This window comes from Jaculus jaculus, chromosome 12 (assembly GCF_020740685.1).
Source record: "Jaculus jaculus isolate mJacJac1 chromosome 12, mJacJac1.mat.Y.cur, whole genome shotgun sequence".
NCBI lineage: Eukaryota > Metazoa > Chordata > Mammalia > Rodentia > Dipodidae > Jaculus > Jaculus jaculus.
In genome coordinates, this window is record NC_059113.1 from 19,550,718 (window position 1) to 19,569,445 (window position 18,728).

Consider the following 18,728-nt stretch of genomic DNA (forward strand, 5'->3'; position numbering starts at 1 on the left):
TTAAGGCGCTTGCCTGCAAAGCCTAACAACCTGGTTTCAATTCCCCAGTACCCATGTAAAGCCAGATGCACAGTAGTGTATGCATCTAGAGTTCGCCTGCAGCAGCTAGAGGCCCTGGCACACCCATTCATTGATATTCCCCTTCCCCCTCTGTGCGCGTGTGTGTGTGTGTGTGTGTGTGTGTGTGTGTGTGTGTGTATTTGTGTGTGTGTCTCCTCCCCATCTCTCTGCTTGCAAATAAATAAGTAAACATATTTTTAATCTTTTTTTTTTAATTTTTTTTTAAATTTATTTATTTTTGAGATCGACAGACACAGAGAGAAAGAGAGATAGTGGGAGAGAGAGAGAATGGGCGCGCCAGGGCTTCCAGCCTCTGCAAATGAACTCCAGACGTGTGCGCCCCCTTGTGCATCTGGCTAACGTGGGACCTGGGGAACCGAGCCTCGAACCGGGGTCCTTAGGCTTCACAGGCAAGCGCTTAACTGCTAAGCCATCTCGCCAGCCCTATTTTTAATCTTTTTAAAAAATATATTTAGTTATTTGCAAGCAGAGAGAGAGAGACAGAGAAGAGAGACAGACAAAGAAAGAATGGGCACACCAGAGCCTATAGCCATTGCAAATGAATTCCAGACGCATGCACCCTTTGTGCATCTGGCTTACAAGGGTCCTGGGGAATCGAACCTGAGTCCTTTGGCTTTGCAGGCAAACGCCTTAACCACTAAGCCACCTCCCTTCCCAGTAATAAAAATATTTTTTAAAACATTCTTTTAAATACTTATGTTTATGCCCATATATTAATGTTACTCTCACTTTTGGTTAGAGAAACTTCCCTGTTCAGATGAGAGTCGCCACTGAGGGGACTCAAAACTCACCAAAGTGCTAAGAAGAGACAATGGAATGTTCAGCACTATGTGAGACATCTCTACCACACTCGCCGAACTCAGGAGCCATTGTGGAAGAGATGATGGAAAGAATGTAAGAGCCAAAGGAAGGGAAGGAGTACTTTGAGTACTTTGCCATAGTATCTTCCAGACACAAAGGGGTCGGCTGTGATATTCAGTCTCACAGTGGCTGATGTTACCTACACAAGACCTGCATAACAAAAGGGAAGAAATGCTCTCAAAATAGAACAGGGACTAGTTGGAAAGAAGGGGCTGAGAAGGAGATGGTGGGAGGAAGGAGCATGTTGGGAGGGGGTTATGATCGTGGTACATCGTGTAGATGTATGCAGGCAGTCAATAAAAAGTTAAAACAAGTCAGTCAGGCATGGTTGCACAAGCCTTTGATCCCTGTACTCAGGAGACTGAGGTAGGAAAATTGTGATAGTTTGAGGCCAGCCTGGGGCTACAAGAGTTCCATGTTAACCTAGGCTACAGAGAGACCCTACTTCAAAAAAACAGACATGGTGAAGCCTCAACAGGACAGGGAAGTGGGTACAGAGAGAAGGCATGGGTGCCACCATTAACCACAAAGGGTGTGGCAACTAACCAGGAGTCTTAGGCAAAGCTAAAAATAAAAATAAAAACAAAAATGCAGGCCAAATGTCCCTCACTCCACCCGCCACTACTGTACCTTCCTCCTCTAAAAACATTATTCCCACTGTTCCAAGCACGTTACCTGGTGTTCTTCTGAGGACTCAGCACAACCTGGCCTTCCGCCGTGATGTCTATGACACAGTGCTCAGGAAGAATCCCCATTCCGCACAGCTGGATGTCCTGGGAATTTGCAGACCCGATCAGTGTGTGTTCCTAAGGAAGAAGCAATGTTACTGGTGAGAACTGTGGTCTTCCACATACACTAGAGCAGATCAGCTGAGCCTGCTTTGGTCTACAGCCTTAGCTAGAAGACCCTGAAAGCAAAGGGAATGTAGGCTCTCTCTGAGCGCTATGTCCTCCTAAGAAACAATATCCCCCATTCACGGTATTATTTAAGCCTTTTAAGTTTAAAGACAGAGCTTGATATTTGTGTCTCTTTTATATTCACTATTTCCTATTATAATCTTGATTCTAATTTTTTTTGCGGGGGAGGTCTTTTTTTGAGGTAGGGTCTCGCTCTAGCCCAGGATGACCTAGAGTTCACTATGTACTCTCAGGCTGGCTTCAAACTCATGACAATCCTTCCACCTCTGCCTCCCGAGTGCTGGGATTAAAGGTGTGTGCCGCCACATCTAGCTGACTCTAAATATTTTATACTATTGCTCCCAGAGCACAAGCCATATATCTCTCCTAGCACTTGGGACGTGGAGGCAGGAGGAGCAGGAGTTCAAAGGAAGCTTGGGCTACATGAGACCCTGTCTCAAAACAAAAGAGGGCTGGAAAGATGGCTTCATGGTTAAAGTCACTTGCTTGCAAAGCCTGACTACCCATGTTTGATTCCCTAGTACCCACGTAAAGCCAGATGCACAGAGTGGTACATGCATCAAGAGTTCATTTGCACTGGCAAGAGGCCCTGCAAACCTAATCTCTCCCACTCTCCCCCTCTTTCTATTTTCCTCTCCCCCCTCTCTATCTCCCTTAACTTCACAGAGATGTAATAAAAACCTTCTTATCTTTGAGCCCAAGCACTCCTGTCTACCCCACTTGCTGACAGGTAACTAGCTTTCTCCTTGAAGGGAGCAAGGACCATATAAAGTGGAGGTCCTCTTAGTGCACCCTGACTGCCACACACAATTACACGGTGACAGGAACTTGGGTGCAACCTATGTTCCCCTCTTGTTCTAGTTTCCTTGTTTTTTTCTGGGGGGGGGTGTTTTTGTGATTTGGAGGTTTTGTTTGTTTTCAGTGATGAGCACCTGTGTCTGGAGTCAGAAATTAAACGTTTAGGCTTTGTGGTTCACATGCAACGATATTCACCCCTCCCAGCTCGTGCAAAAGCAGAGAGACAATAGGTAAAGGACTAGGTGGGCCTATAGTCCAATACAACTCTCAAATCAATGAGATTTAAAGTTCACATGACTCTCTTGGGTCTAATATATTATTCTTCAATTATTTAAAAATATAAAGACTAAAGGAGACATAAAGGGAAGAGAAAGGAAGGGAGGAGGGTACTAAATAGGTTGATATTGTATATATGTAAGTACAATGTTTGAGATGGGGAGGTAATATGATGGAGAATGGAATTTCAAAGGGGAAAGTGGGGGGTGAGGGAGGGAATTGCCATGGGATATTTTTTTATAATCATGGAAAATGCTAATAAAAATTTTTTAAAAACCAACAAATATTGCACAGCCTCCAAGAATGTGAGACATCCCTCTGAGCCTGGAAAACTCCACTCCCTCCCCAGCAGCAGCACAAACACAGTCCAACAAGCCACCTGCCCTAAGCATCTGAAGCTTCCCTTGGGTCCTCACTCTTCTAATCAGCCCAGCCTCAGCCATGTCAGTGCACCTTGCAAACATACCAAGAATTTCCCCATCTTCCCAGCCACACCCTAGTTTCAGCCTCCAGGTGAGTACTGGCACTTCCCACCACATCTACACGTCTACACATCTTATCTGCTCCCACATGAGCAACACACATGTGAAATCCCTTCTTAAAACCTGGTGGCTTCCCTTTGAGTCCTACCCAATTTCCAATCTTTGCCCAGGCTGACAGTCTTCTACAGTCCGTGCCTGCATCCTACCTGACTCCAGCTCCCACCACTCCCCACCTCAAGCGTGGACCATGCTGGCCTGTTATCTGACCTCACCTCTATCCCACTGACCCATACTGGCTGTTTCCCTGCCTGAAAGGTTCTTTTTCCCAATGCTGACACTAAGAAATTCTATTATTCTGACCTCACTTTTTTTTTTTTTCCGAGGTAGGGTCTCACTCTAGCCCAGGCTGACCTGGGATTCACTATGGAGTCTCAGGGTGGACTTGAACTCATGGCAATCCTCCTACATTTGCCTCCCAAGTGCTGGGATTAAAGGCGTGCACCACCACGCCCAAACTCACCTCACCTTTTAAGATCATATCCTCAGAGGTATTTCCCAAACTCAAAACTAGAAGTCCTCCCACCTTCCCCGCTAAACACTATTGCTGGAGGTTTCTTGTCCACCTCCACAACCAGCATGGAAGTCATATGGGACAGAGGACATGCTAATTTTGCCCTTTTCTGAACCCTCTCACATGTAGGAGCCAGGAAACACTGCGAGTTACTTCTAAGAATGCTACTTTCCTCCTTACACATAGCAGCCTATGCAAGAAGCTTTCATCTGGGACAATGGGCAAAACACAGAAGGTGACCAGAGATAAATATCTATTGACAGAATGAGGTACAAGTCAGCAGGGGTAGAAGATGTTAACTCAGACAGACAGAGGTCTAATCCAAGTTCTATAAGAAAACTTTCATTTGGTCAACAAAATATTCTGAGTACCCATTATGAGTCGAGCACTGAACACACAGAGACGTTAAGAAATAAGCTTGGGGCTAGAGAGATGGCTTAGCTGTGAAGGCGCTTGCCTGCAAAGTCAAAGGACCCCAGTACCTATGTAAGCCAGAGGCACAAGGTGGTACATGCACCTGGGGTTCATTTGTGGTGGCTTAAGGCCCTGGCATACCCATTCTTTCTATATGCCTCTTTCTGTCTGTGTGTGTCTCTCTCAAGTAAATAAAAGAAGTAAGCTGGGCATGGCAGCTCCTTCTGTAATCTCAGGTCTTAGAAGGCTGACAAAAGAAATAATACATCATAAATGGGCACTTTGGTTAAAATCTACTGTGATCTGAATGACACATTGTAATCTCAAATACTATGTCAAATGGCTCAGTTGTGCCAAATCCTTACTATCAATGTTTAACTAAGCCAATGCGCTGTTCATAGGAGGTGCTAATCAATGCAATCAAAATACAGATAAAGGAGAAATTTCTGATAGATTTTGTAATCAGCTGTTTCAGTACAGGCCTGTAATCCCAGCACTTAGGCTGTTGAGGGAAGTGAATTATAAATTCAAAGTCAGCCTATGCTACACAGAGATGCTTTCTCACAAAAGTAATAAAAACGATTATCTAAAGAGTATCTAAATTCTAGGAAGGAAATGCAAGCAAAATGAAAGTGATTATAGATCATATCTTTATGTAAGACTGGGAACAACGATTCAAAAGGGTGACAGTATAAATCATGCCAACATAATCAGAAAGAAAATTATGTTCTAGGGCTAGAGAGATTGCTTAGTGGCCAAGGTGCTTGTCTGCAAAGCCTAAAGACTCATGCTCCAGATCCCACATAAGCAAGACACACAGTGATGCAAGTATGCAATGTTGCACATGCACAGAAGGGGGCATATGCGCCTGGAGTTCCACTGCAGTGGCTGGAGGCTCCTCCCACTTCTCTAGCATTAAAAAAGAAAGAGAGCTGGGCGTGGTGGCGCACGCCTTTAATCCCAGCACTCAGGAGGCAGAGGTAGGAGGATCGCTGTGAATTCAAGGCCACCCTGAGACTCCATAGTGAATTCCAGGTCAGCCTGAGCCAGAGTGACACCCTACCTCGAAAAAAAAAAAAAAAGAAGAATAAAGAAAATTATGTTGTAGAACAGCAGTAACTAGACAAGTAACTTGGAGTCAGGACTTGAGAAGGATTTTAATCTGGTACCTCTGTTTGCAGATGGATGGCTAAAGTCACCTGGAGAAGTGAAGCCACCACATGTGAAGTCAGACACCAGCTTGTGAACTGACTTGAGAAGCTGCAGGCAAAGAAATGAAAGACGTGCGGCCTCCACATTCCTCCATCCCACATGGTGGTGTTTTCTGAGATCACCCTTCTGACTCTGCTTTGTCATGAGAATGGTCTTGCCATGGGGTGAGTCTGGGCACTGCCTCAGACTGGGCCCAAGCTGGCCTGACCACATCTGGAACAGAACCAAACACCTCCACACCAGTGACCAGAAATGTCCTTACTCCTCTCCAAAAATCCCTTTCCAAACAATGTCCTTGTTGAACTTTTTACTTAAGCAGTAGATATGAAATCAGGGTTTTCTTCCCTGGGGTATGTTTATGTGTTCCAATTTGAACTACATCTCCTCAAAAAGAAAAATAATTCCCAGTTCTGAGAAAGAAAAAGGGCAGCGTTTTCAAGCCCCCAAAATAGGCGCACGTCCATTGGCTGATGTTCTAACGCAAGATGTTGCCAGCACTGTCCGGAAGCACGGAGAGAGATGTAATGATACTCCACCTTTAGTAAGCAAAAATAATGTGTGGAAAAAGGCCACCCAGAGTTTTGGAGGAAAAAGTGGGACGTGGAACTGCACAGAGTGCCTATTTATACAGCGTGCCCATCCATCCACTCCTCATGTGAACTCAGCAAGCCCGTCGTGTGACCTCCAACATGTGCAAAGAAAGAACCTGAAGAACAGCGGGGCCGAGGTCTTGACCCGGCACCAGCAGCACCAGCCACTCTCCTCACCGCAGCTCTGCTCCCCTGCACAGAGCCTGAGACCTGCACGCATCACTGCGCATGCCAAAGACACTCTTCTTCAAGAAGCATTTTTAAGTTTATTTATTCATTTATTTGAGAGGGGAGGAGAATTGGTGCCCCAGGACTTACTGCCACTTGCAAACAAACTCCAGATGCATGTGCCACCTTGTGCATCTGGCTTCACGTGAGTACTGGGGACTCAAGCTCAGGTCATTAGGCTTTGCAGGCAAGCACTTTAACCACTGAGCCATCACTCCGGCCTAAAGACACTTTTATCCTGATGGTCTTGCCTTTATATATGACTTGGTGTTTCTCTGTAACTGCTTTCAATATATTTTCTTTGGTTTGTGTGTTTAGTAGTTTATAATATGGCAAGGAGAAGTTCTTTCCTAATTTTGTGAGTTTGGTGTTCTAAAGGCTTCCTGTATCTGTACTGGCATCTCTGTCCCTACTTGGGGGAAATTTTCTTCTTTGATTTTTGATGAAAATACCTACAGTGGGGCTGGAGGGATGGCTTAGCAGTTAAGGCATGTGCCTACAAAGCTAAAGGAGCCAGGTTCGGTTCCCCAGGACCCATGGTAGCCAGATGCATAAGGGGGTGATGTGTCTGGAGTTCATTTGCAGTGGCTAGAAGCCCTGGCATACCCATTCTCTCTCTCCCTCTTTCTCTGTCAAGTAAATAAATTAATAAAATATTTAAAAAAGAAAATACCTACAATGCTTTTGGAGTGAAATTCTTCACCTTCTACTATACCCTGAATTCTTTTTTTTTTTTAATTAATTTATTTATTTGAGAAAGAGAAAGAGGGAGGAGGAAGGAAGGAGAAAGACAGAGGGAGATGGAGAGAATGGGTGCACCAGGGCCTCCAGCCACTACAAACAAACTCCAGATGCATGTGTCACCCTTATGCATCTGGCTTATGTGGATCCTAGAAAACTGAACCAGGACCCTTTGGCTTTACAGGCAAATGCCTTAACCATTAAACCATCTCTCCAGCCCTATACCCTGAATTCTTGTTTGATCTCTTCACAGTGTCCCAAATGTCTTGAAATTCCCATTCATACCTTCCTGTTAGTGTGTCTTTCTCTTTGTTGGGCTGTATTAGACCTGTCACCATCTCATCTACTTTAGATAGTCTGTCTTCTCTCCCCCTGATCCAGTCTGCTGGTGGGACTTCCTACAGTTTTCTATTTAACTTACTCTGGGTTGCATTTCTAGTATTTCTGATTGGTATTTCTTTATTATTTCTATTTCTTTATTCATGTCTTGTATTGACCTCATTTCATTAAGTTGGCTTCCTGTGTTCTCTTGGGATTCCTTCTGGAGTTTGTTTTCTTGTCTGATTTCTTAGATTTCTTCTTTGATTTCCTTGAACATAGATATAATCTTCTTTTGAAATCTTTGTCAGGCATATCATCTTAATCAGCCTCACTGGAGGTCATTTCTGATGGATTTATAATTTTTGGTGGAATTATATTGTCTTGATCTTTTGTGCTTTTATATTATAATGTAGAGATTTTTGCATCTTGAGTTTGATGTTTGGGTTTTCTAATTATTTACAGTATTTTTAGACATGTAAGTCTACTATTATATATCTTCAGGGTAGGAGCTTAACTTGCTAGGTGTGGCTCTTAATTTACTCCCAGAGTAATAGCAGAAGTGATCCCAGGTGTTGAATTTGCCTGCTATGCAAGTATTCTAGTAGGCTAGGTGGAGCAAAATACAGGCAAATTCCAAAATTCAACTGAGCAATATACACAGTCAAAACCAGCACAGTACATTTATGCAACAGTGGGGATTAAAACAAACAGATAATCTAACAAGGTCCAAGTCCCTAAGGTGTGTGCTGCCCCACATCCTTAACCAAGTGGGAGGCTGAAATGTCTGGTCTACAATGGGTTCTGTGCTAACCTGGGGCCAACTAAGAACCTGCCCATAAGAATAGCAAAAGGAAAAGACAAAGGCACTATAAACTCAGCAACATCAAAAACAAACAAACAAAAAAAGTCACAACAAAATACAATTTATTTGGGGCAGGTACTGACTCAGTGTAAACAGGCCCTGTTACCTTTTGGGATGCTTTGGTCTCACCTATGCTGAGTGTCTTCCTGAGCATCTCTTTGTTGTGCTGTGGGCTTGGCAGGGTTGGTTGGTCCAGTGGATCTCCTGTTCTGACTGGCTGTGTTAGATGCTCTGTGGCAAAGGGGTAGCCAAAATCACTTGGAGTCCCCAGTTCCTCAGTGGTTCCCAGTGCTGACAGTTGGGGGAGGAGGCTGTGTAGAGTGCCTGGAGCTGTTCCAAGGCTACTCAGCTGCTCCCCGTCGTCTTCTCCCCCAGGAGCTGCTCAGCTGCCCCCTGTCGTCTTCTCCCCCAGGAGCTGCCCAGCTGCTCCCCGTCCATCTTCTCCCTCAGGAGCTGCCCAGCTGCTCCCCGTCGTCTTCTCCCTCAGGAGCTGCCCAGCTGCTCCCCGTCCATCTTCTCCCTCAGGAGCTGCCCAGCTGCTCCCCGTCATGTTCTCCCTCAGGAGCTGCTCAGCTGCTCCCCGTCGTCTTCTCCCTCAGGAGCTGCTCAGCTGCTCCCCGTCCATCTTCTCCCTCAGGAGCTGCTCAGCTGCTCCCCGTCGTCTTCTCCCTCAGGAGCTGCCCAGCTGCTCCCCGTCCATCTTCTCCCTCAGGAGCTGCCCAGCTGCTCCCCGTCGTCTTCTCCCTCAGGAGCTGCCCAGCTGCTCCCCGTCATCTTCTCCCCCAGGAGCTGCTCAGCTGCTCCCCGTCGTCTTCTCCCTCAGGAGCTGCCCAGCTGCTCCCCGTCATCTTCTCCCTCAGGAGCTGCCCAGCTGCTCCCCGTCCATCTTCTCCCTCAGGAGCTGCCCAGCTGCTCCCCGTCGTCTTCTCCCTCAGGAGCTGCCCAGCTGCTCCCCGTCATCTTCTCCCCCAGGAGCTGCTCAGCTGCTCCCCGTCGTCTTCTCCCTCAGGAGCTGCCCAGCTGCTCCCCGTCATCTTCTCCCTCAGGAGCTGCCCAGCTGCTCCCCGTCCATCTTCTCCCTCAGGAGCTGCTCAGCTGCTCCCCGTCGTCTTCTCCCCCAGGAGCTGCCCAGCTGCTCCACGTCCATCTTCTCCCTCAGGAGCTGCTCAGCTGCTCCCCATCCATCTTCTCCCTCAGGAGCTGCCCAGCTGCTCCCCGTCGTCTTCTCCCCCAGGAGCTGCCCAGCTGCTCCCCGTCCATCTTCTCCCTCAGGAGCTGCCCAGCTGCTCCCCGTCGTCTTCTCCCTCAGGAGCTGCCCAGCTGCTCCCCGTCATCTTCTCCCTCAGGAGCTGCCCAGCTGCTCCCCGTCGTCTTCTCCCTCAGGAGCTGCCCAGCTGCTCCCCGTCATCTTCTCCCTCAGGAGCTGCCCAGCTGCTCCCCGTCGTCTTCTCCCTCAGGAGCTGCCCAGCTGCTCCCCGTCATCTTCTCCCCCAGGAGCTGCTCAGCTGCTCCCCGTCGTCTTCTCCCTCAGGAGCTGCCCAGCTGCTCCCCGTCCATCTTCTCCCTCAGGAGCTGCCCAGCTGCCCCCCGTCCATCTTCTCCCTCAGGAGCTGCCCAGCTGCTCCCCGTCATCTTCTCCCTCAGGAGCTGCTCAGCTGCTCCCCGTCCATCTTCTCCCTCAGGAGCTGCCCAGCTGCTCCCCGTCCATCTTCTCCCTCAGGAGCTGCTCAGCTGCTCCCCGCCGTCTTCTCCCTCAGGAGCTGCCCAGCTGCTCCCCGTCATCTTCTCCCTCAGGAGCTGCCCAGCTGCTCCCCGTCATCTTCTCCCTCAGGAGCTGCCCAGCTGCTCCCCGTCATCTTCTCCCCCAGGAGCTGCCCAGCTGCTCCCCGTCATCTTCTCCCTCAGGAGCTGCTCAGCTGCTCCCCGTCGTCTTCTCCCTCAGGAGCTGCCCAGCTGCTCCCCGTCGTCTTCTCCCTCAGGAGCTGCTCAGCTGCTCCCCGTCCATCTTCTCCCTCAGGAGCTGCCCAGCTGCTCCCCGTCGTCTTCTCCCTCAGGAGCTGCTCAGCTGCTCCCCGCCGTCTTCTCCCTCAGGAGCTGCCCAGCTGCTCCCCGTCATCTTCTCCCTCAGGAGCTGCCCAGCTGCTCCCCGTCATCTTCTCCCCCAGGAGATGCTCAGCTGCTCCCCGTCGTCTTCTCCCTCAGGAGCTGCCCAACTGCTCCCCGTCCATCTTCTCCCTCAGGAGCTGCCCAGCTGCTCCCCGTCATCTTCTCCCTCAGGAGCTGCCCAGCTGCTCCCCGTCATCTTCTCCCCCAGGAGCTGCTCAGCTGCTCCCCGTCGTCTTCTCCCTCAGGAGCTGCCCAGCTGCTCCCCGTCCATCTTCTCCCTCAGGAGCTGCTCAGCTGGCCCCCGTCATCTTCTCCCTCAGGAGCTGCTCAGCTGCCCCCCATCCATCTTCTCCCTCAGGAGCTGCCCAGCTGCTCCCCGTCATCTTCTCCCTCAGGAGCTGCTCAGCTGCTCCCCGTCCATCTTCTCCCTCAGGAGCTGCCCAGCTGCCCCCCGTCCATCTTCTCCCTCAGGAGCTGCCCAGCTGCTCCCCGTCATCTTCTCCCTCAGGAGCGGCCCAGCTGCTCCCCGTCATCTTCTCCCTCAGGAGCTGCCTAGCTGCTCCCCGTGGTCTTCTCCCTCAGGAGCTGCTCCCCGTCGTTTTCTCCCTCAGGGGCTGCTCCCCGTCCATCTTCTCCTTCAGGAACTATTCAACTGATCCCTGCTGTCTTCTTCAGGTTTCTTGACTTTGCAAGGAGGCTTGTATGAGTGGAAAATCCCTTTACCTGGGTTCTGCTCGTGAAGTGAAGCTCAGTCAGAGCCTGACATGCAGGTTTGGACCACAAGAGTGGTGGTGGGAGCTGATTTTGGCCACTATGTGGTTGCTAGAAGCTCAGGTCTCCTGCTTCTCTGCTCTGGTTGACAATTCCTTATACACCTTCACTTTTTTTTCAGTAGATGAGTGTACTGTGCTATCTTCTTGCTTATTTCCCCTGCACCCCCCCCCCAGGCTGCTTTGGCATGACTACTATGCCACCATCTTAACTACAAGTCCCCCAAAGACACTCTAACTCACCATGTCACCAAAAAAGTGACAAAAGGGACTAATGAATATGACAAAGAGCAATTATTCCAGGATTATTATCAATGGAAAGTGGGAAACTAGCTGATGTGCCTTTGTAAGCAAAACTACACAATTCTCTCAATCTGCTGGCTTTTACATACCTAGTCATGTCAGTTAATCCTACATACATGAGGGGAAGAAACCATGTCCTTGCATGCATTAGCACTGGGTTAGAGTGGAATTACATCCATGAGTAATTCACTTCTGCTCTGGGATGGATAAGGGCAATTTGGAGAGCCCCTGGTAACTGATGCAGTGTGTCAGGGCTCATGTTCTTTCTATAGTTGTTCCTTTCTTCCTAATAAATGTGTTCTGTGATTTATAGATTTCAGGGTACACTATATTTGTTTTCTTTTTGAGACACAAAATGGACTTGATATCCATGGCCTCACAGTACGTGACACTACCAGCATGCAACCTTCATAATAGTAGAAAACAAAGTATAAGAGAAAGCTGGGTGCGGTGGTGCACGCCTTTAATCCCAGAACTTGGGAGGCTAAGGTAAGACGACTGCCTTGACTTTGAGGCTATCCTGAGGCCAGAGTGAATTCCAGGTCAGCTTGGACTACAGAGAGACTCTACCTTGAAAACAAAAACAAAAAGAAAATACAAGAGAGACTAATTAGAAAAAGGAAGGGATTCAACAGAGGGTGGATTTGGAAGGGGAAAGTGGGAGTAAAATAAAAATTTAAAATATCATTACTTAGTATAGATCACACTAGATATTTGTGAGGAGGCTACTTGTTGGAAATACTATCAGAATATCACCTGACATCATGGGTAAATGGTATCACTCAGATTAAAAATGGAAACTGATCACTAAACCCTAAGACTGCTCTACCCTGTAGCAAACTGTTAATAACTGTGGCTCCCCAGGAAAGGTTCCTGGCTCTGGGCAGCACAGTGCTTCACCTTTAAGTAGTACACCAGGAGCTCATTCAGCGCAGGGTCAGCATTCAGGTTCACAAGGAAACACTTGTCATCCCCAACTTTGATTCCAGAAGTCTGAAGAGAGATCCCAAGACTTTCCAGCTGCTTCTGCCGCTCCTATAAAGGTATAAGACAAGAGTTAATTCCCAGCCACTGAGGCCATGAGGCACAGAGGAACACACAGGTAGTAGAACAATTGTTCCATATTCTTATAATATAATTGTTATCTTCAAATACAACATTCTTTGGAAATTTGAAGATTATCACATTTTTCTCTCCTTTCCAATCTGTATAAAACTGTTTCACTTTTCTAGTTAAAATGCATTTTAGGGCTCGAGAGATGGCTTAGTGGTTAAGGTGCTTGCCTGAGAAGCCTAAAAACCCAGGTTCAATTCCCCAGTACCCATGTAAGCCAGCTGCACAAGGTGATACATGCATCTGGAGTTTATTTCAATGGCTATAGGTGGCCCAGGCATGCCCATTCTCATTCTCTCTCTCTCTCTCTAGAAAAAATTATTTTTTTAATTTATTTTAAAGACAAAGCCCATTACAAATAGCAACCAAATACACAATTAAGTTCTTAATTTTCATTTATAAAAATATCAAATATATAGGCAGAAGAGATGGCTCAAATTAAAGGTGCTTGCTTGCAAATCCCAATACCCTGGGTTTGATTGCCCAGTACCCATATAGAGGCAGAGCACAAAGTAGTCTGTGCATCTGGAATTCATTTGTACCAGCAGGAGGCTGTAGCACACCCATCATCTCTGTCACTCTTTCCCTCCCTCTCCCTTTCCCCCCCCCTCCCTCTCCCTCCTCTCCCTCTCCCCCCCTCCCTCTCCCTCTCTCTCTCTCGTAAATATTTTTAAAAGGCCTGTAGGCATGGGTCAGCTGTGAAAGGCGCTTGTTTGCAAAGCCTAATGGTTCAGGTTCAATCGCCCAGTACCCACATATAGCCAGATGCACAAGGTGGCACTAGCATCTGGAGTTCACTTGCAGTGGCTCCCATTCTCGTTCCTTCTCTTTCCCTTCTTCCCACTATACTCCCCTCTCACCTCATGCAAACAGATAAAAATAAATGAAATAATCAAACATTTTCAAAACTCACCTCATATATTTCTGTGTACATGAGCAACTAGGGATGCAACTTAACCAAGTAGGATATTTCTAAAAGTCAAAAGTTCTGGGGCTAGAGGGATGGCTTAACGGTTATAGTGCTTCCTCAAAGCCTAGTGACCTGGGTTCAATTCCCTAATACACACATAAAGCCAGAAGCACAATGTAGCGCATGCATTTGGAGTTAGTTTGTGGTGGCGTGACCATTCTCTCTCTCTCTTCTCTCTCTCTCTCCCTGCTTGCAAATAAATAAAAATTTTAGAAAATTGTGGCTTAGAAAATAACTCAGTGGTAGAGTTTTTGCCTAGCATATGTGAGGTCCTGGGATCAATCCCCACACTTCAAAATAAACAAATAAATACAAATATTAGCAAGATAAAGTAATCTATTCGTTTAAAAAGTATGTAAGCCGGGCGTGGTGGCACATGCCTTTAGTTCCAGCACTCAGGAGACAGAGGTAGGAGGATCACCGTGAGTTTGAGGCCACCCTGAGACTACATAGTAAATTCCAGATCAGCCTGAGCTACAGTGAGACCTTACCTCAGAAAAATAAAACAAACAAACAAACAAAAAGAAAGTTCATAAGCATTTGCCTAGGCTAACAATTTTATTCTTATAATTCTCTATTAAGTTTCTTGGGGATGGGAGATTGTCACCTCAGATATAGCTATTTTATTCTACTCTTACTGAGTTGCCTGAGGGAGGCAAGAAATTTGAAATCAGAACCTACTACGAGTAAGTCTGTCATTTCTGTAAGTTCCTCAGGTCTATAAAAGTACTTAACAGAATGAGATAATCAGAGTCAGAGGCTACACAATAGTTATGTTACTTAAAAAAAATTAAAATTACTGACACTGAAAAATAATTCTTTCTAGCCGAGGAGAAGGCTCAGTGATTAAAGGGCCCTTGCTTATACACCCCCAAGCCTGGGTCCAGTTCTCCAGCATTCGCTTGAAGCCTGATGCACGAAGCAGCTCAAACTATTTGCACTCGCAAGAGATAATGCATGCATAAGGACGGACGGACGGGCAGACAGATGGACACACACATGGAGAAAAAGGGACACATACAAATAAATAAGAATATTTTCTTAGCAGGGCGTGGTGGCACACCTTTAATCCCAGCACTTGGGACGCAGAGGTAGGAGGATCACTGTGAGTTCAAGGGCTCCCTGGGACTACATAGTGAATTGCAGGTCAGCCTGGACTAGAGTGAGATCCTCCCTCGGGGGAGGGTTAGGGGGAAGGATATTTTCTTAAATAGAGTCATTTCCTCTCCATAGCAAACAAACTTGCAGTTACATCTTCTGAACGTCTAGACTGGTTTTGTGAAGTACAGACCCTTCTGGATCCACATTCCCGTCAGCAATACTGGGTTTGCCAAGAGCAAAGTGAGAACTCGTAAAGGCGCCCAGACGGCATCCAGGTCCCCCTGCCAACTGCCCCAGGACGCCCTCTCTCTCGGTCTCTCAAGAAACACGAACCTGGGCGATCTCCTCAGTCTTCCTCAATTTCTCCTCCCAGGTCACAGTCATCTCCTGGATTAGCTTCTCAGATTCTTCCAGCCGGTCTTTCAGCTCTGGAGATTTCATTGCCTACAAATTAAATGTTTACTTCATGAAATGTCTGGATGATGCTGTGGAAAAAGCAGCAGCTGACTGGAAAAGGACAAAGTTGACCATCTGCTGCTTCTCAAGGGTGCAGCATGCCAAGTTCATCTGCCTAAAACACAATGGCCCAGCACCTGCGTTGTGAGGACCACAGGCCCACCAAGTCACTCAAAGCATGTTTGGAACTCCTCCCTTTCCTTCAACCTACTGGAGGTTCTCATTACATTTAAGGAGATAAACATGTAATACTATTTATTGAGGGCACATGCTTCTAAATTCCAATAGGTCATGTGTATCTGAACCCATACACCATCCATTTCAATCTCTCCCAGTGACGGATACATGCGAGCCTACTGCAAAATGGATGGTGCAAGCACTTGATTTTAGCAATCAAATGGTGTGATGAGGAGAGAGAAAATTCCCAAGCGTCATAACAACTGTAGAAACATTCCTATAAAAAGAGGGTAAAATACAACAGGGAAAAAAAAAAACAAACAAACAGGTGAAACATGAACAAAATAACCATTCTGGGCTGGAGAGATGGCTTAGCAGTTAAGCGCTTCACTGTGAAGCCTAAGGAACCCGGTTTGAGGCTCGATTCCCCACAACTCATGTTAGCCAGATGCACAAGGAGGCACACGTGTCTGGAGTTTGTCTGCAGTGGCTGGAGGCCCCGGTGTGCCCATTCTCTCCCCCTCCCTTCTCTCTCTCTGTCTCTTTCTTCATCTGTCTGTTACTCTCAAATAAATAAAAATAAACAAAATTTAAATAACCATTCTGGCTGGGCATGGTGGTGGTGTACACCTTTAATCCCAGCACCTGAGAGGCTGAGACAGGAGGATCACTGTGAGTTCAAGGCCAGCCTGAAACTACATAGTGAATTCCAGGTCAGCCTGGGCTAGAGCGAGACCCTATCCCAAAAAGCCAAAACAAACAAAAAGAAACATTCTGACCATACTTTTTGTTTGTTTGTTTTGTTTTTCAAGGTAGGCTCTCTCTCTCTAGCTCTGACTGACCTGGAATTAACTCTGTATTCTCAGGGTGGCCTCGAACACTGCTTCCCGAGTACTGGGGTTAAAGGCGTGCGCCACCACGCTGGGCTTGACCATACATTTTAAAAAGGCAGAAGCAGGTTGTGGTGAGGGTCCAGAGAAGAGACCCAGAGCGCTGACTGGGCAGAAGCACTGAGCTGGCATCTCATTCCTCTTGGAACCTGCAGAGCACGTTTATTCCCTTCATTCCCAACACGCTCCTCTCCAACACGTCTTCACACCTAGGAAATCTCTCTACACTTGAAATATGACAGCCTTCCTTCTTTTGTAACTCAGCTCGAATTTTTCTTCCTATAGGAAATTCAAAAATTCCTAGCACAGTGCCCCTTACAAGAGGAAAAAAAAGATAGGGCTAGAGAGATGGCTTAATGGTTAAGCGCTTGCCTGTGAAGCCTAGACCTAGATTCGAGGCTTGATTCCCCAGGACCCACGTTAGCCAGATGCACAAGGGTGCACACACATCTGGAGTTCCTTTGCAGTGGCTGGAGGCCCTGGCACGCCCATTCTCTCTCTCTCTCTATCTGTCTCTTTCTCTCTCTGTGTCACTCTCAAATAAATAAATAAAAATGAACAAAAATATTTTTAAAAAAAGATAAAAGGATAGAAAATTGACAGTGCAGCTTGCCAAGATGGCCCTGGCCACAAGTAGCTGGCGCCTCACACCTCCGCTTTGGTCAGCTGCTCCCGGAGCTTTTCCACCTCTTCCCGCAGATCGCGGATGATGCGGGCGTTCGGGTCTTCATTCACCACAGCGTGGTTGACGATGCGCTTTGCTCGGTCCGCGTACCGCAGGGTTGACAGAGTTTCGTCATAGTTATCTGCTGCGGGGCTCACGGTCGCCACCATGGCAGTCTTGCTGTTACCCCCCAAACTGTCCTATAAGAGAAGAAAACTGTGAGTGGAGTAGTGTTGTCAAGATGGGGGAAGACACTGCATGAGAAACTTGAAGTCAAAAGTTCCCAAGGCCAAGCATATCAGGGACAAAGTTGGGGCTGAAAGGCACCCACATTACCTCAAGCCTAGGGCCATTTCTTCTCTGCCAAACTACTTTTCTTTGAGAGAGACAGAGAAAACAGACAGCAAGAGAGGAGGAGAGAGGGAAAGGGAGAGAAAACACATACTCTGGTTTTCAAGAAAGCATAGGAAAATCCAATGACTACATTTATTTTGGCTTATTAGAAGTTAATCCTATGGCCTGGAGAGATGGCTCAGTGGTAAAAGGCACTTGTTTGCAAAGCCTAACATGCCAGGTTCAACTCTCCAGTATCCTCATAAAGCCAGATGCACAAAGTGGTACATGTGTCTGGAGTTCATTTGCAGTGGCAGAAGGACCTAGTATACCCATTCATATTCTCTCTCTCTCTCTCACTCACTCACTAAAATTTTTTAATTAGGGCTGGAGAGATGGCTTAGCGGTTAAGCGCTTGCCTGTGAGGCCTAAGGACCCCAGTTCGAGGCTCGGTTCCCCAGGTCCCACGTTAGCCAGATGCACAAGGGGGCGCACGCGTCTGGAGTTCGTTTGCTGAGGCTGGAAGCCCTGGCGTGCCCATTCTCTCTCTTTCCGTCTATCTGTCTTTCTCTCTGTGTCTGTCTTTCTCAAATAAATAAATAAATAAAAATTAAAAAAATTTTTTTAATTAATCCAACTAGGTGTGGTGGTGTACACCTTTAATCTCAGCACTCAGGAGGTAGGAAAATCACTGTGAGTGCAAGACCAGCCTGAAACTACATAGTGAATTCCAGGTCAGCCTGGGCTATAGCAAGACCCTACCTAAAAAGAAAAGAGATTTAAAAAATAAATTAAAAAGTTAATCTGGAGGCTGGAGAAATGGCTTAGTGGGTAAGGTGCTTGCCTAAGGACCCATGTTCAACTCTCCTGAGCCTACGCAAGCCAGATGCACATAAGTGAGGCAAGCGCAAGGTCTCACATGCCCACTAGGTGGCACAAGCATCTGAAATTCTACTACACTGACTGAAGCCCTGGCAAACCAATTTTCTCTCTCTAAAAAATATTTTAAGTGAATTTGGGCTGAGCAGATGACTCAGTGGTTAAAGGCACTTGTATACAAAGCCTGATAGTCTAGCTCAACTCCCCAGTACCCACATAAAGCCAGAGGCACTAAGTGGCGCATGCATCTGGAGTTTGTTTGCAATGGCAAGAGGCCCTAGCATGCAAGCATACACAAACACACACCACATTCACCCCCCCAAGTAAATAAATAATGTCAATCCTAAACACAGCTATCTTCCAGACATGGAGTGGCCAGGGCATTCATGACTTCACACCAGCCATGTTACCTGCATGAGACCTGCACAGTACTGGTTCCTCCAAGATTCTATCATGGATGGCACAGAGGAGGGGAAAAATACATCAAAGCAGAGTTGGAAAGAAAAAGGGGGGTGGGTAGGTGAGACAAGAAGGTAATGGGAGGAGTTCTGATCAAAATACACTATGTACAAATATGAAAATTGCAAAAAACATTTTAAAACATTACAAAAG

General features: G+C 47.0%; 1 protein-coding gene across 2 annotated transcripts in view; it reads right to left on the minus strand.

The window, feature by feature from the left end:
* Kif13b (kinesin family member 13B) overlaps positions 1-18,728 on the minus strand; it is a 190,449-nt gene that overhangs the window by 86,952 nt on the left and 84,769 nt on the right. For both annotated transcript variants that reach the window (XM_045131922.1, XM_045131921.1), the window contains exons 11-14: positions 16,892-17,104; positions 15,051-15,161; positions 12,434-12,568; positions 1,618-1,748 (exon numbers count right to left, since the gene is read on the minus strand). In XM_045131922.1, the coding sequence (XP_044987857.1) occupies positions 1,618-1,748; positions 12,434-12,568; positions 15,051-15,161; positions 16,892-17,104 (590 nt within the window). The remainder of the gene's footprint in view (positions 1-1,617; positions 1,749-12,433; positions 12,569-15,050; positions 15,162-16,891; positions 17,105-18,728) is intronic.